This window comes from Lichenostomus cassidix, chromosome 5 (assembly GCF_008360975.1).
Source record: "Lichenostomus cassidix isolate B80296 chromosome 5, HeHo_3.0, whole genome shotgun sequence".
Taxonomy (NCBI): Eukaryota; Metazoa; Chordata; class Aves; order Passeriformes; family Meliphagidae; genus Lichenostomus; species Lichenostomus cassidix.
This window is the reverse complement of record NC_139486.1, coordinates 63,513,264-63,540,406: the sequence shown is the minus strand read 5'-3', so window position 1 is coordinate 63,540,406 and position 27,143 is coordinate 63,513,264. Positions and strand designations below refer to the sequence as shown.

The 27,143-nt window shown below is 64.0% G+C and overlaps 1 protein-coding gene across 2 annotated transcripts; it reads right to left on the bottom strand.

Moving 5' to 3' along the window:
• Window positions 1-232: 232 nt before the first annotated feature.
• On the bottom strand, window positions 233-26,612 carry SYT7 (synaptotagmin 7). Of its 2 annotated transcripts, XM_085063637.1 has the most exons (13): window positions 26,461-26,612; window positions 16,383-16,486; window positions 14,085-14,164; window positions 12,735-12,866; window positions 11,963-12,178; window positions 9,236-9,607; window positions 7,251-7,376; window positions 4,871-5,006; window positions 4,186-4,456; window positions 3,662-3,831; window positions 3,134-3,248; window positions 2,852-3,051; window positions 233-2,028 (listed from the first exon to the last, which is right to left on the bottom strand). In XM_085063637.1, exons 1-13 carry the CDS (start codon window positions 26,489-26,491, stop codon window positions 1,924-1,926), a joined length of 2,058 nt encoding a protein of 685 aa, XP_084919763.1. In that variant the 5' UTR covers window positions 26,492-26,612; the 3' UTR covers window positions 233-1,923. The 2 variants fall into 2 exon arrangements, with proteins under 2 accessions (XP_084919763.1, XP_084919764.1); XM_085063638.1 differs by lacking the exon at window positions 7,251-7,376.
• Window positions 26,613-27,143: the final 531 nt, after the last annotated feature.

The following is a 27,143-nucleotide window of genomic DNA, read 5'->3' as shown; positions in this document are numbered from 1 at the left end:
GGTCACCGATGGGGATACCAATCCAGGCAGGATCCCAGAATTTTGGGGGATACTCAGTGCTGGATGGGATAATACTGGGGGTAGGCTCTATGTTGGGAGGGATAACGCTGGGATGGGATTGGAGCTGGAAGGGGGATGCTTGGTATTGGGGAGATGCTCACCCAAGTGTGATGCCCTCATTCTCACCCCAGGATCCACCTCCTATTCCCCCGATCCCAGAGACAACTCACACTGGCAGTTACTGACTGTCCTTTATTACTGAGAGCAGGGGCTGCCTCCAGAAAACGAGGGGCCCCGCTCCCCAAAAATAGGATTCTGCAAAGGAGACACCCCGACCCGTGCACCCCATCCTTGGCATTGCCAGCTGGGCACCCCCTGCTCCAGCCGCTCCTCAGCCGGGCTGGGCCGGGCTCTTTATTGGATTTTTTACCTTTCTTTTTCTTTTTTTTTTTGGTCTTTTTTGTCCTTTTGTTTTTCTGTATTTTACACACCAGTTGGATGTTACCGTCACATGAAGAAGAGAGAACCTGAACAAGATCACACGGCTACGAGCTCTAGAGTTAAAAATGAACACACAACGCCCCGGGGAGCCCGACCGTGAACAAGGAATCTGGCCTGGAAAAGCGGGGTGCCCGAGGGGGCACAGGGGGCACCCAGCTTGGCACAGCCTTGGCCCTGCCACCCCTTCCCCAGGCATGTAAGTCTCTTCTTTTATGTTAAAAAAAGAGAGAATATGACAAAAATACAAATGTCCCTAAAAGCGTTGTTATTACTGTAATAGCAGTATTATGACTTCTCTCCAGATTGTCCAAAATTGTCTACAGTGGGGCTGCAGGAGCTGCTGGGAACCAAGGGTGCCACGGGGGGAGCAGGAAGACTGAGGATGATCCGGCGTCTGCCATGGAGAGCCACCACCGACCCTGTTGACCCCTCCACCTCAGTGGGGCTCCCAGGTGGGTCTGTCCCTGGTTTTGGGGGGTCCCAAGGAGTGGGCAGGGGTCTGGCATGTGCATCCCAGCATTCCACGGGGATGGTGCTGCTGGCACTGATTCTGCAGGGCTGGCTGGCCCAGAGAATGCCACCAGCCCAGGGAGTGTCACCTGCCCGGGATGGGGACAACGGCGCTCGCTCCACCCTTTATCCCCAGTGGTGGGCATGGGGCTCCTGGAGCAGCCCCGGCACCCGGATCAGCCCGGCTGGAAGGGGACGCTGTGGAGCTCCACATCCTCCCGAGGGGTCCCCACCTGCCCCGGGTGGGAGTGAGGGCTGGACCGGCGGGCCCCAGGGCGGCTTAGGGACGCCCTGCTCCCGCCGAGCCCCGAGACAGAGGTAAAGCATTGAACCCGGCTGAAGGCAGTGCACGAAGGAGCCCGCTTTGGATAAGGAACTGTGTCATGGCTTCCGATCCCACGAAAAGGGGCTGTTCCCTCCCCTCGGTGTCCCCCGCCCGCCCCGGGGGACTCGGGGGGGGGGGCGGCAGGGACAGGGCGAGGCAGGGGGGGCTCCGAGGCTCCGCTGGCGGCTCCGAGAGGTTTTATTGATCTGAAAGGGGAGGGAGGGAGGGGGGGTCCCTCTTGCACCCGCAGCCTGAACCCCTGAAAGGAGGGGGGAGGGGGAAGAGGCCGGGGAGGGGCCGAGGGGCTCCAGGAGCGGGGCTGGAAGCACTCGCAGAAGTCCTGTCCGGTGGTGGGAAGAGGGATGGGGGGACATCGCTTCTGGCACCTCCTCGGCCAGGCTTGGGGGCGGCTCCGCGCCCCCCAAACCCCAGGGAGAGGCGAACTCGGAGGTCAGAGGGCTCTGTCCCCCTCCTCCCGCAGAGTCCCCGCGAGCCAGGCTGCTGTCCCGCTGGTCCCTGGCCGGGAGCACAGCGGGAGGGGGCTGGGAGCTGGGAAAGGGGACCCCGAGCCCGCGTTCTGGGGGCACTCAGGCCTTCAGCTGGTGCCACTGTGCCACCGCCTGCCGCGGGCGGGCGATCATGTCCTTCCAGTGCTTCACCTCGCCGGGACCGCTCTTCCAAGACAGGTAAATCTGCGGGAAAGGCATCCATGGAGCCACCGTGGCCACTCCATCCCCGTCCCGCTGCCCTGCGCCGGCGCCTTCACCCCCAAACTACTCCAGCCCCGCTTTTCCGGGCTCGGTGCGGAGCCGGGCTATTTTTATCCCTCGATTTTCCATATGGCTCCGCGGAAAAGCGCGTGTGCCAGCTCTCACTGCTGCTGCTGACACCTCGGGGAGCCGGTGCCACCGCGCCGGCTCCGCGGATCATCGCAGGAGAGGCGGGGTGGAGCAGAGCTCGCCGCTAGTTATGCGATCAAAAGTGATTAGCGAGCCTTAGGCCATGGCGGGATTTAGCGGAGAGTGGGTATCATGGACGCTGCCTGTCCATCCCTGGAATCGGGCTCTTGGATGAGCCCACATCGAGGACGCCGCCACCTCCGCCCCTGCCCGGCAGCCCGCGGCGCTGATCCAGGGATTTATTTAATGGATTTATCCCAACTGCTGTGTTTTCCCGATCCCAGTGCGGTTTGGGGATCATGGGCGGAGATTATCACGCTCGTTTGCCATCGTTGCGCTAACGATGAGCTGGGTGATTTCATGGATAATTCCTCCGCTCTTGTCAGCGGGAGTGATCCCAGGGGGTGGGATCCATCCGGGTGTGGCTCCCCATGCCCCATCCCTGCTTTACTGGGAATACTCTGGCAGTCTGTGGAGTGATCCCAGTGTAGTGCTGTGGACCCCAGCACGAGGGGTCCCCGCAGTGCTCCACTCTGAAGATGGCAGCAGGCACTAGCAGCTCTGGACCTGGCTGTCCCCAATTCCTACCTGGGTGTCCCCCGGGCGTGTCACCCACCTTGCCGATGACGTCATTGCGGCTCAGCCTGTCCTTGTCCATGACGGTGATGACGATGGTGGTCTCGCGCAGCCGCTCCGTGGGGATGTCGAAGGCGAAGGACTCGTTGAAGACGGGGTTCAGGCACCGCTTCATCACCACCGTCTTCTTCTTCTCCACCCGCTTGTCCTTGTACATCAGCCACACCTTCACATAGGGATCTGGCGGGAGAGGAGCCGCTCTCAGCAGCCCGGATAGGAGCCAGGGAATGCCGCCTGGGATCGGGGGGAGCCAGAGCAGTACCTGAGGTGCCCCCGATGTCCATGGCTTTGAGGTTCCGCGCCTTGATGATGTTCACCACGATGGAATTAGCTGAGGGGTTGTAGCACAGCGACAGCAACAGCTCCCCGCGGCTTCCCTGTGGGACACACGGATTCTCTGTGGACATCCACGCCCCCCAGAGCTCCTCTGTGGGAGCGGCGTGCTGGGATGGGACACCCCCCCCCCCCCCGTTGCCCTAAGGGTGGGGTTTGGAGTTGCATGGAAAATCAGGGCAGGAGGAAACGGGGTCATCCCCGGTGGGACGTTTTCTGGTCTTGCTGGAGGCAGGAGAAGGAGAAAACTTTCACTTTAGATCTACCTGAAACAGTTTGGTTTGACCCAAAATGAGATTTTGGGCTACTTAACATAAAATTTGGGAAGAGAAAAATCTGTCAGACGTTGAAGCAGAAAATGTCCCTGTTAGGAGGAGGGGTGGTCCTGTTGGGACACCACGGGGACCAGAGGCCACCTCCCCTCTCCAGGGATGTAGAAGGGGGTCCAGAGCCTTACACTGCCATCACTGCAGGGCTTCAGGTCCTTCCAGAAGGTCTGCATCTGGGTCAGATCCACCTTGTTGAGAGGGATGGACACCTCTCCGATGGGATCATTGCGGCTGAAGCGGTCGTAGTCCAGGACCTGGAGGTACAGCACCCTCTGCACCACCTTCTCGTAGGGGAACCCTGTGCCAGAGATGGAAAAGCCAGAGATGAGGAGCAGTTCCAGCACCGCTCCACCCTTCCTGTCCTAGTGGCAAGACCCTGGCATCAGGCAGAGGATGGGGAGCAGAGCACGGCACGGGGAGCTGCTGCCAGGTTAATTCCCACCTGTGCACCCACCCACAGGGCCACGGAGCCTTCCAAACTCTCCTGCATCCCCTTTGTGGAATATGCATCCAACCTGGCCTCGGCGGTGTGGCCAACCCATGGCATCACCAAAAGCCATCACGTTGATGGCTTGAGCTGAGCTGAGAGCCAGGAGGGTCCTAGGAGTCTCCACTCCCACTCTGGCCCACTCCAGTCCATTCCAATCCATACCTTCAAAGAGGAAAGTCTCGTTCCAGTGCGGGTTGAGGTTCTTCCTCTTGACCTTGGTCTCCAGCTTGTGCTTCTTGTCAGGGAGCAGGTAGATCTTGACGAAGGGGTCACTGGTGCCGCTGAAGTCCTTGGCTGGCAGTTCCTGTGCCTTCATGATCTTCACGGTCAGGGTGGACTCCTGGAAGTTGTAGCCGACGCTGAACTGGATGCGGCCCAGGTTCTCCCGGCTGACACCTTCGTGGCCCTCGTCATCCTCGGAGCCCGGGGAGAGCTGCAAGAGGTGGGGAGAGAAGGGGGATGAGGGCAGTGTCGGGGGGCTAATGGAGATCCGACCCCCTTCCCCCCGCCCCCAGCCCCGCCAGCTGTCAGGGGACATCAGCCTGTCCCCAGCTCCCTGCCACCCCCACCACTTCCGACGGCTCTTGGCTTGGTGCCACTCGTCCCGCAGAACGGGAGCTCCAATTAGCCAAATTCCTCCTGACAGCGCATCCCTCACGTGTCCGGCACCGCTCCCTCCCTCCTGCCAGCCCTGGGGACAGGTCCGTTGCGCGGCGCGTCGGCCGACGGGGGCTTGGAACAGTGGGCAGGGATGTGCCGGAGCGCCCGTGGGTGGCGCAGGGAAGGGCCGGGAGGGTGTGATACCAACCAGGGAGACCCCCAAACGCGGTGCGCCCCACCCACCCACCATAAGCATCTCGCTGGTCAGGGAGTTGACCAGGTCGGAGACGGAGGAATGAGGCTCCGTCTTGCGGTCGGACTCATCGTGAGGCGGCTGCCCCGGCGCCGGTGCGGCATTCCCAGCCTTCCCACCGGTCGGCAACCTGCGGGAAGAGAGGCTTTGGAAGAGAGGGACCGGGAGCCAAGGGCGAGACAGCGAGGGGCTCCCCGGGCACCCTCTCTCAGCGGACACTGAGCCTGTGCTGTGCCAGTGCCTGAGGGACGCTGCCGGGACACGCGCTGGCTGCAGCCCACCAGCATCCCGGCCCTGCTTCCAGAGCCAGCGGTGCCCTGGCACCTTCAGGGCACGGCAGCAGGTCACCCTGGCCACGTCCCACGGCGATGGCAGGGACAGCCCGGTCCCCACAACTCCCACGGCTCCGGCTGCTACTCACACACCACGGCCCCTTGTCCCGGTGGGCTCCGGGCACCCACGGGTGCTGCGTGTGGGCTCACTGCCCCCTGTCCCCCTTTCCTGTAGCTGAGACACCCCTGGGATCACTATCCTGGCTAGTCTCCGCACACGGTGGCTCCCAGGCGCAGGGCCGGGCAGGGTGCGCAGCCGGGAGTGGCGGGAGGCAGACTGACAGAGCAGCGATGGAGACGGGCGGGGATGTGCCGAGGCCACGCTGCCACGAGGCACAAGGGACAACGGGACACGGGCACGTGGCGGAGGGGACAGGGAGCCCGGGATGCTCCCACCCCCCCGCCCCGTTTCCTGCCCGAGCTGGGACACGGTGACAAACCACCAGACGGACCGAGAGGCGCAGGGGTACACAGGAAGCCACAACATGCCACGGACACGCGCCACCACGCCAAGCACACACAGACACACGGAGAGGGGACATAAGGGGCAATGGGTACACCCACACGCACACACAGGATGGCACCCGGGAAGGACTGGAGAGGCCGAGGCAGCTGGGGAGGCAAAATTAAGTTAAAACTAGGGAAAATGAAGGCGGAGGAGCCGGTGACGGGGCCTCTGAGTGAGGAGATGCCGGCGGAGGCCGGGAGTGCCGGCGGAGGTCACGGATAGCGGGAGAGAGAGCGGGAGAGAGCAAGAGAAAGGAGGAGCAGTGTCGTCCAGCGCTGGCCTGCTGGGAGGGAATGGGAGAGAGGAGCGGGGCGGATGGAGGAACAGACGGAGTCGCCAGGACAGGAGACACGCCGAGGCGCCGGGCTGGTGCCGCTGGGGACAGGCTGGAAGGAAGAAGCTACGAAACAGGGATGGAGGAGATGTTTTGAGGAAGAAGAGCGGGTGGTTGGCAGCGTCGGTGGGCGGGATAGAGCCGAGGCTGCCGGAGTGCGTCCCCTCCGCCGGCCGATTCCCCCACGTCCTGCGGAGCCCAGGGAACGAGGAGCGGGAGGGATGGAGGTGGGGAATGCCATGCATGTGCTGGGATGGGATTTTGGAGCAGGGAGCTGCGGGAAGCGGGGAGCAGGGTCTTGCGGCACAGCCACCCACCCGCCGTGTCCCTCCTCCCCGTCCCCTCAGCCAGGGGCAGCCGGCGGCCGGCACGGGCTGCCGGTGCTCCCGGCGGGGACCGGCTGCACAGCGCGACGCTGGGGAGGGAAGTGCTAAAAGATGGAGCGAAACCAAGAGGAGCAGGGTAAAAATAGCCGGCGAGCGAGAACGGTGCCAGTTCACCCGCATGCCGAGCACACGGGGAGGCAGCGCCCGCCGGCTTCACACCTCCTCCCCGCTCCGGAGGGGATGAACACCCGCTCTCGGCGGCGCACGGACACTCTGCCTCTGCCAGCCAGCACCGGCGGCCGCGGCCGGGCGCCAGGGCCGGGGCTGGATGCGCTGCCGAGCCTGCGGCACGCCGGGAATGCGGGGAGCAGCCGGAGGCGAGGGGCTGTGCCGTGCTGGAGAACGGGGGGTACGGCGTCTCCCCCTGCCTGTGGTGCTCACACTGCCCCCCTGGCACCGCAGTGGTGTTTCCGTATCCCCAGGGGAGCTGCCCATCCCGCCGCGATGGAGGCGGCAGCAGTGTGTCGGGATGGGACGCGACTCAGCCCATGCGTGTACCCTCCATGTCCCCCTGTCCCTGAGCGTTCCCCCCCGCCCTCCGCATGCAGCCAGGGCCGGGAAGGGCAGGAGAGGGAGGAAGGAGGGAGGAGGGAGGAGGAAGGGATGGGGGTCCTCTCAGTGCCGCTGCTCCGGAGGCAGAACCGCGGGTGCCGGTGCCGGGGAGAGCTCAGACGTCCCGGTGCCCGCTGGGCCACCCTGCGCCGCTCCAACCTTCGCGCTCCACGAGGCCAGCCTCCTCCTCCTCCTCCTCCTCCACCCTGGGTGATGCCCACGTCTCCTCCTCCTGCGGGACTGGCCTCGTCCTCGCTCATACCTCTTGTCCCCCTGAGCGTTCGCCTGGTTCGGCTGCGTCCCAGCGGGTTGCAGGTCGGGAATATTGGCAAAGTCATCTTGCTCTGAGAGTCCCAAAACCAGGGATAACACCACCATCCGGCCTTCCCTGCCCGGGCGGCCCCGCCGGCAGCGGGAGAGAGAGAGAAAGAGAGAGGAGAACACAGCGTCAGGCAGAGAACCGGCAGGAGCCGGCAGCGTCCCGCGGACCCCCGGCGGCGAGGAGACCTCGGCTCTCCCCGCCGGCTCCTGCGAGGTGCCGATGGCTGGGATGGGCGCACAGGGCTGTGGGGAGAAAAGCGCCGGCTCCGGGGAGCCCGGCACGCGTGGATACCCCCGCTGTCCCTCTCCTCCACCGGTCCGGGCAGGGAGGATGCTAAAATCCTGATGAAGGGAGGCAAAAGATGCCTGGAGGGGCTGGCAATGAGGGAGAGTGAGACGGGAGTGGGGTGCCGGCGTCATTTGATGAAGGAGAGGATGGTGGTGCCATGGCCAAGGCTCTTTGCCCTCTCCGGGTCCTCCCCCGGGTCCGTAACCCCATTTATGCCGCGGCGCCGGGGAGGGTGAACAGGGTAAAGAGTGAAAGGAAAATCGATGGATTGGCAAAGAGGCGGTGGGAAGTGACGGTAGCTCCTCCGCTGGGAAGCGGCGCTGACTCGGCATGCCTGGGCTCTGCGGCTGCTCCCTCTCCGCCAAGTCAGGCTGGAACCAGCACCGGCACTGGGTAAACAGGGAAAACATGACCCTCGGGACGGTTGATGGTCCGCAGCTCCACGTCGGGAAGCTGGGAAATGGAGCTGGGAGGAACCTCTCAGTGGGACAGGGCAGAGCAGGGAGGGGATCGTGGGCAGTGTACCCTAAGGGGGCTGGAGAAAGGTTCAACCCTCTCTCCAGAGTGGGAAGGAGCGAGATGGGCACCCAAATTTGTGTCTCTCAGGGTCCTTCCCACCTAATCCTGGTGCAGGAAGTACTGTGTCAACCCATGGAAGGGCAGGCTCAGGCCTGCATCCTTCACCAAGCGCCACCAGCCTGCAGGTAGCAAAGCTGGGACCTCAGCTTCCCTTTTTCCAGGGTGCTGGAGGGCAAACAGTAGCCAGGGAAGAGTTGGAGAATCCCAGGGAGGATGGAGCTCGGGGGCCCAGCTCTGCTGAGGAGTGACAATGTCATGTGCCGAGATTTGGTGACAACACGGGACTAGGATGCTGGAAATCCAGCACCGATGGAGGAGATGGGGTTAAGGCGGATTAAAGATCCCACGGCTCCTCTAACTGGGAATGATATCGGGGCCCAACTCACGGTCACCCTGGCACAGAGGCTTCTGCCACCCCCACCCTGACAAGTTAGGACAATGTCACTCCCTGGGGACCTTGCCGGTGGCTGTCCCATGGGCTAGACCATCCCTGCGAATGGAAGGGGATGGCCAGGGAAGTGGCCAGGGAAGATGGCAAAGCACATTGAGGAACTGCATGAGACCCTTCCTCCATGAGCCGGAGGGGGCATGGATCTTCCCACAGGCCATGGGCAGCGTGTCCCCTAGGGGGTGACAGATGAGTGGCCGCGCTGGGGCATGTAAAGGATCAGAGGAGAGAGGGATGGAGAGGGATAGAGAGGGATGAGCAGAGGAGCAGAGGTGAAAGGAATGGAGAGAAGAATAGAACAGAAGGATGGAGCTGAGGAGAGAGGGAGGGAGAGGGTGAAGGGAGCAGAGGAGAGAGAGATGGAGGGAGGGATGGAGCAGAGGAGAAGGGGATGGAGAGAGGGATAGAGCCAAAAAGGAGAGGAGAGAGGGCTAAAGCAGAGAGAGCAAAGGAGCAGAAGACAGCGATGTAGAGAGGGATGGAGAGAGCAACGGAGCAGAGGAATGGAGCAGATGAGAGGGTAATGGAGAGTGATGGAGCAGAGGGAGCAAAGGAGAGGAATGGATGGAGAGGACAATGTGGAGGGCAGTGATGGCAAACGCAGACTTACAGGAAGGACTTCATGTCCAAGCCGCGGTTGCGGATTTGCCCCACCACGTGGTCCCAGCTGCCGGGGTTGGAGCGGCTCCGGCCCCCGGCCATCCGTTGCTTGGAGCCAGCGGCGGTGCCCTGGCGCACCGGGCCCCCGCGGGAGCCCCGGGAGTTGGCGGCGGCGGCGGCGGCGGAGCCGCTGTGGGCCTGGAGGTGGCCCAGGCTCTGGCTGGTGGTGGGCTGGCTGTGGTTGGCGCGCTGGTGCTGGCTCAGGGGCTGCTGCAGACTTTGCTGGCGCACGAGCGTGCGGGGCCTCTGGAATTTGGGATCGCCTGCTGAGGTGGGGATATACTCAAGGGTAGTGGCTGTGGACAGGGTGGAGTCCTCGAAACTTAGGGAGAGGAAGGGCAGAGGAGAGGAGAGAAAGGAGAAGAAGGTGAAGGGGCAAAATTGGAGGAAGGAAAAGAAGAGAGTTAGAGAGAAGATGCCCCAGCGTAGGGAGCGCTCCGGCGGGAGCCAGCGGAGGCAGCGGCCGGATCCTCCGCCCCTCGCCCGCGGCTCAGCCCTGCCGGCGGCACGGGGGGCTCGGGCCGCCACCATCCTGCCTCCCGTGGGGCTCGCCAGGGTCGGATTCCCACCCGCTCCCGCGGCCGCCGCTCCGCCAGCGCCTTCCCAGCACGCTGGCCGATCTGCTCTGCGGGATAATTAGGCTGCTGCGGGAAGGCAAATCCCGTGGCGCCGCTCACGTGCTGCCGGCCAGCCCATCCCAGCGTCCCAGTCCCTCCCAGCACCCAGCGGCGGCGGCGCGGGGGCTCGGCGTCCCATGCCCTCGGTGCGGGTCGCTGCGGGACGCGGGGATCCCGCATGGCCGCGGGAGCCGAGCCCCCGTGGTGGTGACATTCCAGCGAGGCGTCCCCTGGGCCAAGCCAGGCTCCCACCGGGGTGGGAGATGGTGGGATGCGGGGATACGGACGCAGCCCTGGTGGAACATGGAGAGCGGAGCAGTTCAGCCCGGGGTGGACGGGCTGCTTGTGGCCGGCGGAGCGGGGAGAGCCCTAGGAAGCGGCGCTGGTTGGCGCTGGCCATGCAGCACATGCGGGCACAGCCCATGCAGCCGCACCGGGTTGCCCACGGCAGCCTGGAAAGCTCGTGGCCGCGAGGCCAGGGGGAGAAAGCCCCCACGGTTCCACCGCCTGGCACCGAGGAGTGGCCTTAAGCAGCAGCCACCGACCCTGTCCCCTTCCCGGCGCTGCCGGCTTGGGACCGCGGGGCGAAGCTGTGCCGTCGTGCAATGCCAGCAGCGGGGACAGAGAGGGAGCGGGGAGGGATAAACAGCTCTAAAAACAAAACAAAAAAAAAAAACCAACAAAAAAACCAAACAGAAAAAAAAAAAAAAAAGAAGAGGTGAAGAAAGAGCGAAAGGTGGGAGAAAGAGAGAGAGGAGGGAAGGATGTGGAGAGGAGCGGAGAGCTGGGATGGACGGAGCCCCACGGCCGGGGCCGAAGGCACTGCCCGGGCGCTGCCGCACCGCGCCCCCCCCCGTCCCCCCCCCCGTGCTGCCGCCGACCTCCTTTCGTTTTCCTATCGAATCCTAAATTAGTTCAATTTACAACCTCTCAGTCACAGGAAACTAAATCTGGCTCCCGTCGGCCCCGCGCCAGCTGGAGGCGCGAGCTCCTCCAGCGCCCTGCCAGGCGGCACCGCGCCCTGCCCGTGCCCGGGTGTATCCCCTGGCACCGGCCTGGACCCCCGGGACACCCCCACTCCCGGCTGCGCTGCGCCAAAGGGATGCTGGAAAACAGGATGCTCCGCCACTTCCCCTTAACCCTGCCCGTGCCGCCTGAGCCAGCCCATCCGTCTTCCGGATTCCCGGTGGGATTTGTTTCTCCACCAGGTCTGGGGGCGGCTGAAGGCTGCGCCGCTCCCGCTTTTCCTCGCCTCTCCCTCCTGCTTCCCCAGTGCCCAACTGGAGCGCATCAGCCTCACGTCGAATGGGCGGTGTCACCGAGCTCTCCCGGGTTGCCGGCGCTGCCGCCGCCACTCCCCAGCTGCCACATTCCAGCACGGAGAGCCGGAGCAGAGAGCGGGAACGCCGGACGGAGCCCACAGCCGGCAAACCCCCCGCCACCCCCCGGCAGAGCCACGGCGCTGCCAGCAGTGAAAGGCCTCGCCGAGACGCCCACCCCGGCCTGGAGCCCTGCAGAGCCTGCCAGGGCTCAGATTTTCCGTAAATCTGATCAATCCGAGCTTTCCCCAGTTTTTCTCGGCATCAGGTGGTGGTGCCGGCGCCGGGTCCGGTGTCTGTGCCAGGGGTCAGGGGAGCGCACGGAGCGAAGATGCCACACACTGTCCCTGATTGTCTCCGAGGGATGGGAACACTGGACAGCGCCTCCTGCCTTTGGGAAACCACCAAGGTAGCGCTGCCTGCCCTGAGAAGCCGAGCTGGGAATGCTGAGCAGCTTCCCACCGGGATTGGGCGGAAGCACCCTCAGCGCTGGAAATACGCTGGCGACAGCACCCAAAGGTGCTGCTCCTGCCTGGCCGCCTCCTCTGCTGCCCCTGAGCCAAAACACCGCTGTGAGAACGGGGAGCTCCTTATCTCCCTCGGCACGGTGGTCCTGGGGACCTGTCGGTGGCCCCAGGGACCTGTCGGTGGCCCCCATCCAAACGCATCCGCAGCGGGGAGCGGGCGCCCGGGCCCGCCGGCCGTGGCCGTGCCGTGCCGGACCGTGCCGTGCTCACTCACTTGGACAGGCTGAGCTTCCCTGCGGCCAAGTGGCTCTGCACCGTGTGCCAGCGGCCCCGTGCCGCCTTTCCCGCTCCGGGCTCGCTGTGGGCGGACACGCTGCTCCTCATTCCATCCTCGCCGAGCCGCTGCTTGTCCCCGGGCCGGCCGTCGCGGTCCCCGGACAGCCCGGCGGCGGCCGACGCCGTCAGCTTGGCCCCTGATAACAGAGAGCCACTGGGCCGGGCCGGCGGCCGGACCCCCCCAGACAGACACGAAAGGAGCCGGACGGACACACGGATGGACGTGGAAAACGTGGGGAGCCGTCGGGGAATGAGGGGAAGGCGACAGAGCCGGAGGGGGCAGACGGACAAGAGACGGACAGACAGACAGAGAGAGAAAGAGAGACATCAGCACTGCAAAAAAAAGGGGTCCTGGCCGCGGGGTGCGCGGGGGCCTCGGCAAAACATCCAAGAGAAAGGGGGGAAGAGGAAGAAGGGTGAGGAAAGGGGGGTCCCGTTCGCCGGCAGCCCAGCCCCGGGGGGACCCGTCCCCGCGCCGAGGGGGTGCCCCCAACGCGCAACCCCATCCTGGAGGGAGATCCCGGCCGGCCCCGGGAATGCGGGAAGGAGGGGTTGCTCGTCTCCATGGGAGGGCCCATGGGGTGGCGTGCGGGGAGCCCGGGAGCAGGAGGAGGAGGAGGAGGGGAAAGAGGAGGAAGAGGAGGAGGAAGGCGAGTGGGTGCTGCCCATATACTCACTACACGGAGCAAACCCGGTAAGGAGAGACTCACTTGAGGGAAAGGCGCGGATCACCGTACGGAGCGTAAGGAGAAATGTTTAGGATAAATTCCTTGGGAGGGTAGGAGCTCCATTTCTGCTGCACTGTGTTGTCATTGTTATTCCAAAAGTCTCTGTCTAGATCGCTACAGCGGCCGGATTCCAGGGGAGAAAGAAAAGGGAAATACAAGAGAGAGAAGCTGAATTCCTGCGAGAGGGAAGGAAAAGCAGCCCTCTGCCCCCGGAGCACCAGGATCCTGTGGAGAGAGCTGGGGAGCCCACCCCTCGGACACTGACACACACACACACATATACGGACACAGACAGAAGGATGGGTGGGTGGATGGATGGATGGGAAGAGCTGTGGAGAGACAGGAGCGGACGGCTCCACTGGCTGGGAAGGAGAGAAGGATGTGGGGGATTAGGGGGGTGTTGGTGAGTGTGGTGGCAGCACAGCATTCCCAAATGTGTGTCCGTGCGCCCTCAGCACGTGTGTCCGTGTGTCCTTGCCTGCTCAGCAGCTGGGTCCTGGAAGCTCTTGGTTAACCATGGCACTGCTGAGTGTTGGAGACCCTTTCGGATCCCTTGCCACGGAACTGGCCTGCTGCCAGCATGGAGCCTGGACCTCCTGGCTCCGGGAAGCCAGCGGAGCTGTGTGCCAGGGGCTGGGGGGCTCAGCGCCTCCCCGCTGGCACTGGGAGACTGGAAGAGCCACCAAAGCCCACCTGCAGCTCCAGGTTGATCCTGGCTGTACGGAACGTTCTGGAGTTTTGTAAAGCCGTGTGTACCATGACATCAGGAGGGGATGCACCTCCCCCTCCATTCTCAGCTCATCCTGGTCCAGCTGGGAGCAGCCAGCTGGTTGCCCTGGGTACCCCAGACTCCTGCTCCCCAATAACACCCAGGCCAGCCATGCCAGGAGGTTTTCCATAGCCTTATTCCAGGCAGCAGCTATTTGCCTCCTGGTGGTCCAGCTCCCTCCTCCTTGGAGGCCTGTGGAGGATGTGGAGGGGCAGTGCTGGATCTGGCATGCCCAGGAGAAGCCCCTCAGCTTCCAGCCTCCACTTCACTCCCTACCCAGCACCACGTGATGCCCTAGCTCTGCTCTTCTGCCTCCATGGAATGCCCGTGGGATGCAGAGCCACTCCAGCCCTGGAAGGCAGGGCTCAGAATTCGCACACCCAGGCCTGAAGCATCCCTGGGGACACCCACGCCAAGGTCCCTGTGACTCCATCGTGCCCATGGCTCAGTGGGATACACAAAGATGCTGGAGAGACTCTCCCAGTCTCCCGGAGTCCCTCTCCCACTGGGAGAAGGGATGGCCACCTCTGTCCTTCCTCTCTCCCCCCCATCCTGGCACCTACTTGATGGTTTTCTTTTCGCTGCGGCCTCGGCTGGAATCTGGAGTTCCCACAGTCTCCAGGGAAGTCTTGTAACGCTTTCCCTGTGGAAAAGAGAGGAGAGGGGTGGCATGGGGGGGCAGAGGACCCCCAGAGTATCCTGGCAGAGGATGGGACCTGCCATTACTTGGAAGATTTGACCTGGATTTTGCCCTTTCCCTTATGGTCTCCAGGCTCCATCCTACCCATCCAGGCAGCAAAATTCCCAAGAGCTCCATCCCACAGTCCTTGGGGGCTCATGCCCTGCATCACCCCACGGACAGCATGGCCACCACTGCCAGCATCCCCTTCCATGGCCTCACTGGGAAGGAGTGGATAATTTTAGACCTAATTGGGTCCGAATTAATTGAGTTCGCCTTACCCAGAGCCAAGGAAGCACTGCCATAGAATAATGAAGCTGGAGCTGTCTCCTAACTGAGGCTGGTAATCAGGGCACTCCGGCAGGTTCCGAGCACTGCTCTGAGCCAGGGTGGGCAGGAGCCAATTAATGCCAATTATCCAACAATTAGGAGCCGAGGATGCTCCATGCAGGTGCTGGGTGGATGAGGTGGGATAGGAGCAGAGAAAGATGGTGCCAGAGAAGGATGGGGCGGAGAACCAACCCTTCCATCACACTGGTCCTGGATCTCAGGAGCCAGGCCTGCATCCAGCCTGCCCATGGAATGGGAATGTCTCTCCTTTCTCCTTCTTCCCGACCTCTTCATATCCACATGGAGCCATCTCCTTGGCTTGCTGGGACACCTGGACGCCCAGTGCAGTGTCCTTGGGCAGCCATGGGCTGCAGGAGAGCACCTGGATCTCTTTCGGTGCCCATGGGCTAATCCTGCTGGGAGTTGAAGGGACATTGGAACTTGGATCCCCATAGGCTAACTCTGCTCGGATCTGAAGGAATCTTGGATGCCCATGGGTTAATCTTGCCAGGAGCTGCAGAGGAACACCTGGATCTCCTTGAATGCCTGTGGGATCCTGCTGGGATCTGCAGGAATGCTGAATATCCTTGGGTGCCCAAGGGCTGATCCTGCCAGGAGCTGCAGGGATGTTGGAACTTGGATGTCCGTGGACTAATGCTGCTGGGAGCCACAGGGTAACACCTGGACTTCCTTGGATGCCCATGGGCTAATTCTGCCAGGAGCTACAGGGATGTTGGATATCCTTGGATGTCCATGGAACTAACCCTGCCAGGAGCTGCAGGAGTTTTGGATATCCTTGGATGCCCAGGGGCTAATGCTGCCAGGAGGTGTAGGGAAACACCTGCACCTCCTTGGATGCCCATGGGCTAATCCCACCAGGAAAACTGGGATGCCTGACCTCCCTGGATGCCCATCGGCCGTCACGGAGAGAATCACCCCCAAACCTTGCTCTCATCCATGTCCCCGGCCACGGCATCTCAGGGCTCATGAGGACATGGCAGCGGTGGTGGGGTGGGCACAGCCCGGAGCTGGCCTGCCAGGCTTGGCCGTCATTCCCACACAGCCGCTCCAGCTCCGGGCGCTGTCAAGGGCCGGTTGGGATGCGCCTTCCCTGCCAATTTACACGTTTGTTCCTCTGCCAGCTCCACCCTCCTCCTTTCCAGTGCTTTTTCCTCCGCTAGCTCTCTCCCCATCCCCTGGGTGGCACCTGGAAGGGCCGTTCCCACCCACCGCCCTCCTGCTGCCTCATCGTCATGGACCCCCTCTCCCATTCCCAAGGGAATGCTGCCTTCCCACGGCTTGGGGTGGGCATATCCCTGGCGGGAAGCGCCGCTGCTATCGCAGCACTTGACCCAGATTCGATTCTGATGGCAAAGGAAACGTGGCCGAGCACGTCCTGCTCCCGGGAGAGGAGGAGCAGGAGGAGGAGGCAGGATGCAGGGCGGCAGGGAGCGCTGTCCCAAGCCCCGGTGGGAACTGGGGCGGGAAGCAGGGATGCACAGCGGACGGCAGGGATGGCTCACGGCGCCCGGCGCTGCCAGGGACGGGCTGGCCGCCTTCCCACGGGGCTTTTCCAGGCAGGAGCGTGCCCAGCAGGACAGGGGCCAGCTCGTTCCGGCTCGTCACCAATATATATCCATATATTTGGAAACTTCCATTTGTGCCACACAAACGGTTTCGCCCAAACATTTCATTAGCACGTCCGAAAAAGCCCAAATAAAAGCTGCAGCCGGCAGCTCCAGGGAGCTGCCTCCGCCTGGCTGCTGCCCTGGCAGACGGAATTGCCCCCTGCTCGGTGGCATGGGGGGCATACCGGGATCCCGGGAAGGCAGGAGGGAAACCGGACACTCACCATTTTCCGCTGGCACCACTGGCAGATCCCGCAGAGGACGATGGTGACGCTAAGGCTGACGGTGATGATGGCTGAGACCAGGAGGACGTCGCGGGAAGGGGTCCCTGAGGGGAGCAGAGCACAGAGGGGGGGTCAGACGTAAGTCCCGGGGTGTTCCCGTCTTGCGTGGGGTACAGGGAGGGAAAACACAGGGAATGTGGTCCGACAGGCTCCAACCCCATTGTGCAGTGCCCCGTCACAGTTGCCACATCAGTGGCTCCTGGGCTCCCGGTGGGGTGTGTCCTGGGGGGAATTCGGCCCCGAGCACTTCCCGGGAGTTCAGGGTGAAGCTTTTTAACCCCCGCTGGCACGGCCGGCTAAGGCCGTGGCTGTTGCTTTGTGAGTCAATCTCACTCGGATTCATCCCAAACGGCAGTGCAGACCTGCTCCTCTCCAACCTGACCGTGGGGGCATCCTTGGGGACCCCAAAAGTGTGGGAAGGACCCCTGAACCACATCCAGCACGTCAGCTCATGTCCATGCTCCCAGCACGTGGAATGGCCACTGTGGGAGGAGAACACTGAGCCTAAGTGGCTCGGAGGGATCCAGTGGGACCCCAAACCAGCTCAGCCTTGTCTCCAGGCAGGACCCTCCCCACAGCATCCCTGTGGATGGGATTGTCCATGGCGGGAGCCCCAGCTGGCAGCGGGAAGCAGCGAGGCCGGAGCAGCGCCGGGAGCGGTGCTGCAGTATAAATATTAAACAATAAATGTTAATAATTAATTCGCCCGCAGACCTTGTTATTGTAACGAAATTTCCCGGCGGCTCGGAGGCCGGGGTGAGTCAGAGTGGACCGGGAGGGGGGATCGGGGCTCTGGAATCGCCCCTGGCACGTGCCGAGGCACCCACAGCTCCCACATCCCCGTTGGAATCCGAAGAGGAGGAGAAGGGATGGTGACCATGAAGGGGAGTTTAACAAAAATTCCTTGAGGAGAAGATGGGGGGAGTGGTTTGGGGGACAGGTCTCCCCTGCAGCACCCGCGCTCCCTCCATCCAAAGGCAGCTCCTCCATCGCTCCCGGATCACGAGGAGCCTGTGTATAAAACTCTCATAGCAACTGTCGCCTAGGAGGGAGTTAGGGATCAGCCCTTAATTTCCAACATTTATAAACCCGGGCTGGATAAACTGCCTGGGGAATGGGAGGCAGCCGGCACGGCCGGAGAGCGTCGGGCACCCCTCCTTTGGTGAGACCCCGACCAGTTCAAGTGGCGCCTGGGCTTACTGGACGGGCTGGGAATTGGGGTGAGCTCTCCTTGCCCCCCTGCTTGGTGCTCCCTGCTCCAGCTTGGGAACACAGTGACCCCTCTGGCTTAGCCGGGAGCTCCGACAGATCCTTCGGTCCTTGCGGGGTAAAGTTCATCCTCAAATTAATCTGGAGAGAGGGAATCAAAGGAAAAGGCGAGGAAAGGGGTGGGCACTGTGGAAGCCACCGCGGCCGTGGCAGTGTCAGGAGAGGGACATCAGTGAGCGCCGGTTCCCGGGGCTGAATTCCCCGTGCCGAGGTGCCACCGCATCCCCAAACCTGGCGTGACCCCATAATCCTGATGGATAAGCTTCGGGATCCTGCCTGGGGGGGCTCCAGGTGGTGTCCCTGTGCACGGTGGGGGTGGTCCGGCCCTTCCCGGTGGGATCACGCCGTGTCCCCAAGGCGGGGAGAGCGATTGAGGCCTCCGGGCTGCGCCGCCCTCAGCATGACTTAAATGACTCGTTTTCCAGGCAATTAGCACTCAGTTAATTAAAGACTCGGAGCCGCTCGGAGCTCCTGGCGCGTCCCCAGCCCTGTGCTGGTTGGGATGCACGGCGTGGGATGCCCTGTGGCGGGTGGATCCGGGGGGGACGCGGGGAGCTGCGTGGCACCGGGGCACAGCCCCGGGAGCGGGTGACAAGGTGAAAACGCGATGCTTGTTTACGCCGCCTCTGGCCCTCCTTCCCCGCCGCTGTCCATAAATCTCCGCGGCTGCCAGCGCGGATCCAGCCGGGAGCGGGGAGACGGCTGGGTGGGACTTAAGGGTCCACGGCCTTGGGGTCCCTGCGGCCATATCCCAAATCCCACCGGCCCTTCGCTGGCCTTGTCTCATCCCAAGGGCACAGTGAGGGGGGGCATGAGGCGGAGAACCCACGTCGCTCCTCGGAGGGATCGAGGTCCCAATCCCATCCCACGCGCTGGCAGAGCAGGGGATGCTGCGGAGGCTGGGAAGGGGGTAGAACATCCCTGCGGCTCTTTCATCAGGATTCGATGCCACTTGACGGGACATAATTCCACTTTTCCAGGCCGTTGTTGATGAGGGGATTACCTGCCTCCTTAGCACCGCAGGTCTTCAGGCGTGGGATTTGTGGTGCTGTACGAGCAGGAGCCAGGGAAGAGGGTTCCTGTTCCGGGGGGACAGGGCTCTGGATGCAGGGAGAGGGTCTCTGTGCCAGTGGAGAGTTCTGGATTCAGATTCTGCTGAATCCAGATTCAGATCTGAATCCAGATTCAGTTCTGGATTCTGCCATGGAGGCAGAAGTCAGACAAGCAGGGAACCCCCCTCAGCCCTCACAGTCCCTACCTCGGAGTGGGAGATGGGGAATGTTAGGGGGACAGGGATGTTGTCACGTGCCAGTCCTCCTTTATCCGTTGCTCCTACGGGCTCGGGATTAGCTGCCTCCAGAGCACGAGCGAGCTCCGGCCTTTGTGGATGTGAGGAAACACTTCAAACTCGGCCCTGGCACAAGCAGAGGCACAGAGATTGAAGAGGGATCAGTCCTCTCCAGCGGTGTGTGATCCGGAGATCCAGCAAGATCTGCCCGAAGGAGGGAAGAGCTGCCGATGCCAATGGATCTGACATGCAGCTCAGCTCTGGCATGTGCAGGAATGGTGGATGTGGGACACCTGGAGGTGTCCCAGCCTGCTCCCAGCAACTCCTCCCTGGCCTTTGTCATTGACTTGGTGGCTTTGAGCATCCTGGTGGCCCTGGGCATCCCAGTGTCTCTGAACACCTTGGTGGCCCTGGGCATCCCAGTGTCTCTGAACATCTTGGTGGCCTTGTGCCTCCCAGTGTCCCTGTGCATCCTTGTGGCCTTGGGCATCTTGGTAGCCTTGTGCATCCCAGTACGTCTGCACATCCCAGCATTTCTGTGCATCCTGGTAGCCCTGGGCATCCCAGTGCTCCTCTGCATCTTGGTGGCCTTGTGCATCCTGGTGACCCTGCACATCACAGCATCCCTGTGCATCCCAGTGTCTCTGTGCATCCCAGCGTCCCTGTCCATCCTTGTGGCCCTGTGCATCCTGGTGGCCTTGTGCATCTTTGTGGCCTTGTGCATCCTGGTGACCCTGCACGTCCCAGTGTCCCTGTGCATCCCAGTGGCCTTGGACACCTTGGTAGCTTTGTGATGCTGGTGGCCCTGTGCACACTCAGCTCCAGCACAGGCATGGCTTGAGCCCAGCACAGTGAGCCCTCAGGCTCAAGGGCAGCTTCCACCCATTTCCCCCCTAATTCCCTGTTTTCCTGTGCCCACCCCAGAATTCAGACCCATCTGCTGGATCTGCCATCACCTCCAACCAAAGCCCACAGCCCTGGAACAATGCTGGGAGGGCAAAGCCCCCTCCTGAGGCATCCAGGGATGGTTCCAGCTCCTCTCCCAAGCGACAGCTCCTGCACAGGGTGGAGAGGCTGGAAATCTCCATGGAGTAACAGAGGCTTTGGATGAGCAAAGGCTTTGGAATGAGCTTCACACCTGTGACACCACAGCTGGAACCAACCTCTCTGCAGGTGTCCCAGCGAGGATGACCCTGTCCAGGCTCTCAGGGCCGTATTTTTGGATCCAGACCCTGAAATTCCCAGCTTTTGCGGACACGATGTCTCCCTGGCAGCTGCTCAGTATCGCAGCCCCATCTTCTGGAGCATCCTCCCACTCACCCTGTTCCAGCGGCGAGATCCATGGGTGCCAAGTACCCTGGGGGGAAAATCAAAGCTGTGGGGACCCCCCCCAGGCCAAGCTCCCGCTGGGCTCCCTGGAAGTGGCAATCAAAGCCGACATCCACAACTCCACACAGAGAAACGGCTCCATGTGCCAAGCCGCCAAACCGGCAGCGGAAATGCGTGCATTCCCGGGAAAAGGGCAGTGGGAGAACGTGCCCAGCCAGCGGTGTGTCCCCTCCCTCAACATTCTGCTGTTGTTGTGAGCAGAGCAGACAACATGGGGTGGGATGTGATGCCCATCCCCTGGATGGGATGGTGGTGCTGGGGAGGCGATGCAGGATGGGAAGGGATGGGGTAGCAATGTGGTGTCGGAGCAGCCCCTCGTGCTGCTGGGGTGGAGGGCCACGCGGCGCCAAGCGAGGTGGCCACGTTGTCATGCCGGGGCTTCCCAGATGCTGCCTGCCTGGCGCCAGGCCATTCATTCCCCCCCTTCTCATCCTCCCACTCATTTGCTCAATATTTCCCAAACCTCTTATTTTTAGGATGCAGCTGAAAAGCTGTGAATTTGCAGCTTTTGCTCCTGTGCAGGATCCCGGGCGAGGGGGATGGGGGGGAGCGGGGCAGGACTCCGGCAGGCAGAGCAGGAACGTCTAATCCAAGCCCTTGGCACAGAGAGACGGAGAAGGGATGGGCACGGAGGGGGACGAGGCTTTGCTGCCATCCCTGGTAACAGCCCAGTGGGCATTTTGGGAATGCTGTGAGCCAGGCTCGGCGCGTCATGTGGAAGAGCTGGAGGGCTGGGTCAGCTGCGTCTGGCGGTGCCACCTGCCCACGTGCTCCCGGGGGCTCGGTAGAACTGAGGGATCATTGGAAGCCCCACGGCCATCCCGCTGCCCTGCAGGATCCTGGGATGAGCCTCAGGAGAGAGGAGTGGTGCCACAGCTCAGCGCCCTGGGCGTGCTCCAGGCGGGAACGGACATTTGCTCTCCATCTGTCTGTCTATCCATGCGTCCCCCTCTCCAAAACATCCATCAATCTTTCCATCCATTCATCCATCCATCCATCCATCCCTCGTACACATCTGCCTCTCCATCCAGACATCTGTCCATCCCCGGGACCTGTCAATCCTGCCGGCTCTGACTCCCCCTTGCTGAGCTGCCGGTCCTGGGGAGCTTCGGGTGGCAGAGCCCACCAACACCGGCCCCACCAGGGGAGTCTGGGGGAGGTGGACACCCTCCCAAAACACCGCACAGCTCTGGCTGGATGCTCCCAGACATTCCCTATCCCCATCCACTGCCATGCCTGGATGCATCCCTCCTGTGTCACTCCAGCCCTGGTGCCACCCGTCCCTGCTCCATGGCCACGGCAAGCAGGATCTGGGGATGGAAGGAGAATTTGGCAAGGGAAGGCGCTCCTTCGCTGGTGCCGGGCTATTTTTGGCCGAGGATTTCCGGAGAGCCGTGTGGTTTCTCTGCCTCGTGGTCCCCACCGCGTCTCTCTTCCTAAGGAGCACCCAGAAGCCCGGAGCCCCCTGTGCTCCCCTGGTCAGCATCCATCACCATCCCCATTCCAACACCGGCTCCCGAGAGGACGCTGCTCATCCCCCGGCCCGGCTGGCGCTCCATGTCATCCCTGCTCCAAAAGGAGCCCTTGGGCATCGTTCCCCACCCTGGAGTCGCCCCAGCTCTCCTTCCCCTGGCGCAGAATCCTCTCCTGGCTCCGGCAGCGGACACGGAGGAGAGGGCTGGGCTCTCATCCCGAGTGGCACTGCCAGCTCTCGCGCCGTCGCCACTTAGCCTCTCGCCCCAGGGCTCTCCATCATTCCCGAGCCCTTCGGGTGACAGCAGGAGAGAGGGAAGGCAGAGAGCCAGCGGCTCCCAGGGAACAGGGGCGGGCAGGCTCCGTGCCGCCCATCCCGGCTCCACGAGCCCCCTGCTTGCTTCCCCAGCTCCCTGGTCCCCCCCGGGCAGTGCCCCCCAGCCACGTCGCCCGGGATCTATGTATAGTGACAGGAAGGCCACCATGGGGACAGGATTCCGGCAGAGAGTTCAGGGATGGGGTGATGCTCAAGGTCCGTCACAGCCCCCAAATCTGGAGGCTGGAGGTGCTGGGATAGGAAGAGGAGGCTGGGAGGGAGACGCATGGAAAGATGGAGAAATACAGCCATGAGGGAGGAGGCAGAGGGGAGAAATGAAGGACCGAGGAAGGCCCCAGAGGGAGGACTGGGGACTCAGGTGTGGGAAGGTGCCCGGGGTAGGCGGGGTGGTGGAAATCTTCCAGCAGAGCCTGATCCCGGGGCTACATCCTCCAGGGACACACAGGTAGGGTCATCCGTGGGGCAGCAGGGATGGTCATCCATGGTGCAGCAGGGACAGGACCCATTGGACCCCTGCAGCCACCAGTGTTCCACAGCCCCATCCGCAGGGGAGAGCCAGTTACCCCTCCTTCCCTCGACACCCGGAGCCCCCCGGGTGCATCCCAGGGCTATGGCCGCCTCGGAGGGCCGGGAGCGGGGCTGCTGTGTCGCGCTGTCCCTCAGACGCCGCGCCGGCTCCGTCCCCGCCGGCGCGACCGCTTCCCTTCAAACCTCATTAACTCCCCCCAAGGTGACCCTCTCCCTCCTGCAGCCAGGCCCGGGGACACCAGGAAGGGACGGGGCGCTGGGGGGGCACCCGCAGCTGGCAGGCGGGCGCGGAGCATCCCGTGCCACGGCCACGCTGGCACCCACAAGGATGCGGGATACTCCGCTTGGCACATCCCAACCCTCCGCTCCCCACTCCCAGTTGGGCCCACACACATCCCCCAGGGCCCCAGCCACAGCCAGGGGGGTCTGTCCCCCTGCTCGACGCTGCGGCTCTGCCCATCATCCCCGCGCTCCGGCGGCTCTTCGGGAGCCGTTCCCTTGCCGGATCCATCCATAATGGATATTGTAGCTGAGCCCCCGGGGGCCGGGGGGTGGCAGCGATATTATCTGCATCTGTCTTCATTCCCCGCTCCCCCCCCCTTCCTCGGCAGGCGGAAAAGCCGCGAGATCAGGCGCTGGAAAAGCCGCCTCCAGCTCCTCTCCTACTCCTTGGAGTCAGGGGGGATCAGCAAGACCTCCCTGTCAGACCCCCCACCCGGCTGGGAGGCGCCCAGTCCTTGTCCTTGCTGTGCCCCAGCCGTGCATAAGGGGGTCTTGGGACACGGCAGTGGGGGCGTGGATAGGCCGAAAGGCTTGGAATTGGTGGGGACTGCTGGGAACAAGGAACCCCCACCTTGGGGGGCTCAGCATCCCCGTGAACCCCCCACCGCCATAGAAATGGGATGGAGCCGCTGTGGGGGAAAAAGGGACAGGGTGAGGCAGCTGGGGATGCTCCGAGACGCTGGCAGGAGCATCCCTCTGGCTGGAGGAGAGGGGCTGGCAGGGAGGGGGACCCCAGATCCGGGCTGGATGGGGAGCCCGGGGGGGTCTGGAGCTCCCGCTCCGCGTCTGTGCCGCACGGGACGCGAGGCTGCAGCAGGTGCCTGCCTCCCGGCGAGGCCCGTGCGCTGCCATCCCTGCGTTCTTTGTCTGCCTTCCCGCCCGTCACGCTCCTTCATCCCGCTCCCAGCCCCTCCGCAGGCCCCCGCCTCGCTCCTCGGGCTCCTTTGGAAGCCCGGCTTTTCTCCCAAGCCCAGGGGAGCTGCTCCCATGGCAGCACCAGCACCAGGGCGCTCCATCGCCCGCTCCGAGGCGGTGCGGGGGGAAAACAGGCAGCTGCTGCCTGGTTATTGATTCACCACCTCCAGCCGCCGCGCGGCTCTGCTCGGAACGCTTCCAGCCGGGAAAGATGGGGACGTGGGGAGCAGGGCCCCCCGGCACCTGCTCGCTGCGCTAAGATGGAGCTGTGGGGATGCCAACGTCGCCCCAAAGGGGACAGCTAGTGCCAGCAGCGGGGACAGGGATGGAGGGGGGTCTGGCAGGAGGAAAGGAGCTGTCCGATGTTCCCAAAGCAAGGGGGACGTTGTCCCTGTGGCACAGAGGGCACTTTTGTGGCCAGCCCCAAGCTCTGCTTCGCGCTCGGACGCGGCTCTCCTGACACATCATTGATGGTCTCCCGGCAGCACAGCCCCCTGCAGCTCCCCAAAAAAAGCCTCCAGCTGGCGGGAGCCGCTTAGGGAAGCGCCTCAGCTTGATCCCAATTCCCAACACCCCTTGCCAGCCAAGACCAGACTCCCCCGGGCGTCTCCGGCCCCAGAATCCGATATCCCCAGCACAACCTCCTGGCTCCTCGTTACCCCGGCCCCCAGATCTCCCTTTTCCTGGGCAGCAAAGTTTCCCGAATTTCCCCACACAGCATCTTCTCCCCCCATGGAAGGCAGCCAGTGCTGGGGGCCACAGCCACTGTTCTCTCACGGTGATGAGCAGGGGACGAGGAGGACGAGGCTGGTGCCACCTCGGGCAGGGATTTGGGGGGACAACAAGCACTGCTGCACCCCGGGATGTGGCGTGGCTGGCTCTTCCCAAATCCTGCGGGGGTGTGAGCCGCCAGCAGTCCCTCAGCCTCCATCAGGGTGGGCGACAGACCCAGCACCCCCTCAGCACCGCGGCCAGAAAATCCGGGAAAGGGGGGAGCATCCAGGGAAGCAGGCAGTGCCAGGGTGCTGGCACAGGTATGTGCACCCCCAGCACCCCACGGCTCCAGGCGCCACGGCACAGCCGCCGCCGGTGACGTGGGAAAACTCCCACGTGACGGGAGCCCCAGCAGCCGGGGAGCACGGGGTTTGGGAAGTGGGGAGAGGGGGTCTGTCCCCCCAAATCCGGCAGCTTGAACTCTGCCTTGGGAGCATCCAGCCTGCCAAACAGCGTTGGCGATGGCACAAGCAGCCGTCGGTGGCCCACAGGCCGCCGACGGGGACATCTGGCAGGGACAAGGGGGACAAACTGGGGGCAGGTGCAAAGTTTGGTGGGGGAATAACGCAGGAGCAAATCTCGGGCAAATCTCGGGTAGCCCTGCCACTCTGCTGCCGGCGGGGACAGGCTGGCGTCCCCCCTCTGCCACCCACCCGCCGGGTGACCTTGGGCCAAGCAGCGCCGTGCCGCGCTCAGGGCATCCCTGCGGGGTCGCGGTGGCACGGGATGGTGCCTCTCCCGGTGGGAGCGCTCAGCCTGCGGGCAGGCGGAAAGTTGCCCTCGAAGGCAGCTCGGCCGGAGCTGCCAACTCCCGGGCAGAGGTGACGCTGTCACCTGCCGTGGGTGACAGCGCGTGGCGGTGCCCGGCGCTCCCCAACCTGCCGGATCCCGCAGGCCTGGCACCTGCAGCTCTCCCCGGCGGCGCCCGCTGTCCCCGCGTCCCCGCCGGCACGTCCCCACGCCACCGCAGGACACGCTGTCCTTCTGCCCTCTCCCCGGGCCCCGGGACACGGCCGGGGACAGCTTCCAGGCCCCGCTGATCCGCATCGCTCAGGCAGCATCCCTGTGTCTCTGCACCGGCTCGGGCACCCCCAAAACGTCCCCGCCAGCGTCCCAGATTCCCTGCTGCGGGGCCGACTGCTGCCTTGCGAGCATGAGCTCAGCAAATCCGCACCGGAGGAAGCCCCTTCCCCAGCCGCCCATCCCCGCGTGTCCTGGTGCCATTCCGGAGGTGCAGCAGGACGGGGCTGGGGGACCCCCAGAAGAACGGAGGGGGCGGGAGGTAAGGAGCAGGGATGTGCTGACCGCTGGATGCCGGGATTTGGGGCTCCCCTGGGAGTCTGGGGGTTTGCTGGGGGTCTGGGGAGCGGGATGCTGCCGCCGGGGCTGGGGGTGTCCCTGGGGGGAACCGGGGTCCAGGAGCTCCGCAGGGTGAGGAGAGGAGGGATGTACTGGATGCTCGTCTGGGTATCAGCACCCAGCAGGATTTGGGGCTCGCCCAGTATATTTTTTGGGGGGCTGGGGAGCAGGATGCTGCCCGCGGGGGCTGGGGTGTCGCCGGGCGGGGGATGTCGGCGTCTCCGGCAGCTCCGCAGCGCGGTGACAGCGGCGGCGGTGACTTTCTCCCCAAACTACCGTAACTCCCGGGGAGGTGCGGGGGCAAGCGGGCAGCAGCCACGGCGGATCCCCGGGGGGGCGGCAAGCGGCCAGCTACCTCCGGTGCGTGTCCCCGTCCCCCCACTCCCCGGCGGCCCGGGGCTCACCTGCGCTCGCAGCCTCCGGGTGCAGGTACATGGTGGCGGGCGGCGGCGAGGCGCGGCGGGGCGACGGGGCGGTGGCTGCCCGGTGCGGCGGGGCCGCGGCTCATCAGACGGCGGCGGAGGCGGCGGCGGGAGAGGGCGGCGGGGCGGGGGGCGGCGGCGGGGCGGCGGGGGCCCGCATGCGGCGGCGGGGGGCCGGGAGCCCCGCGGAGCCCGTGCTGGCCGCCCGCTGCTGCGGGGTGCGCGCGTGTGCGGGTGCGTGTGCGGGTGTGTGCGGGTGCGTGTGCGGCGCGATCCTGCATCCACTTGCTGCTCGCTGCTGGCGGGATTGGAAACTGCAGCCGCCGGGAAGGGAGGAGGGAGCGGAGCGGGAAGGGGAGGAGGGGGTCGGGGATGCGCACGGAGGGAGTGGGACACATGTGGGGTGGTGACACGACCCGCGGTGACCCCCCCGCGGGCCCGCACGCGGGGGTGCCGATAACGCGGGCGCGGGACCGCGGTCTCCCCCACGATCCACACTCCGCATCCGCGTGGGGAAGGGAACACGCGTGGCACCTCGCGGGGACAGGCGGCCCGGCACAGGGGTGGCACGGAGGGTCGCTCACGCGTGTGCCGGAGCTGGCGCTCCCTGGGATGGCCGAGCCCGCCCTGGGTCCCCGCGCACACGCGTGGGGCCCCTCTCAGTC

Excerpts from the sequence above, each read along its gene's own strand:
- SYT7 (XM_085063637.1), bottom strand. The coding sequence starts at position 26,491 with ATGTACCTGCACCCGGAGGCTGCGAGCGCAG. Across the intron at positions 14,165-16,382 it reads AGTGGTGCCAGCGGAAAATG|GGAAAGCGTTACAAGACTTC; the intron begins GTGAGTGTCCGG and ends TCTTTTCCACAG. Across the intron at positions 5,007-7,250 it reads AACGCTCAGGGGGACAAGAG|GTTGCCGACCGGTGGGAAGG; the intron begins GTATGAGCGAGG and ends CTCTTCCCGCAG.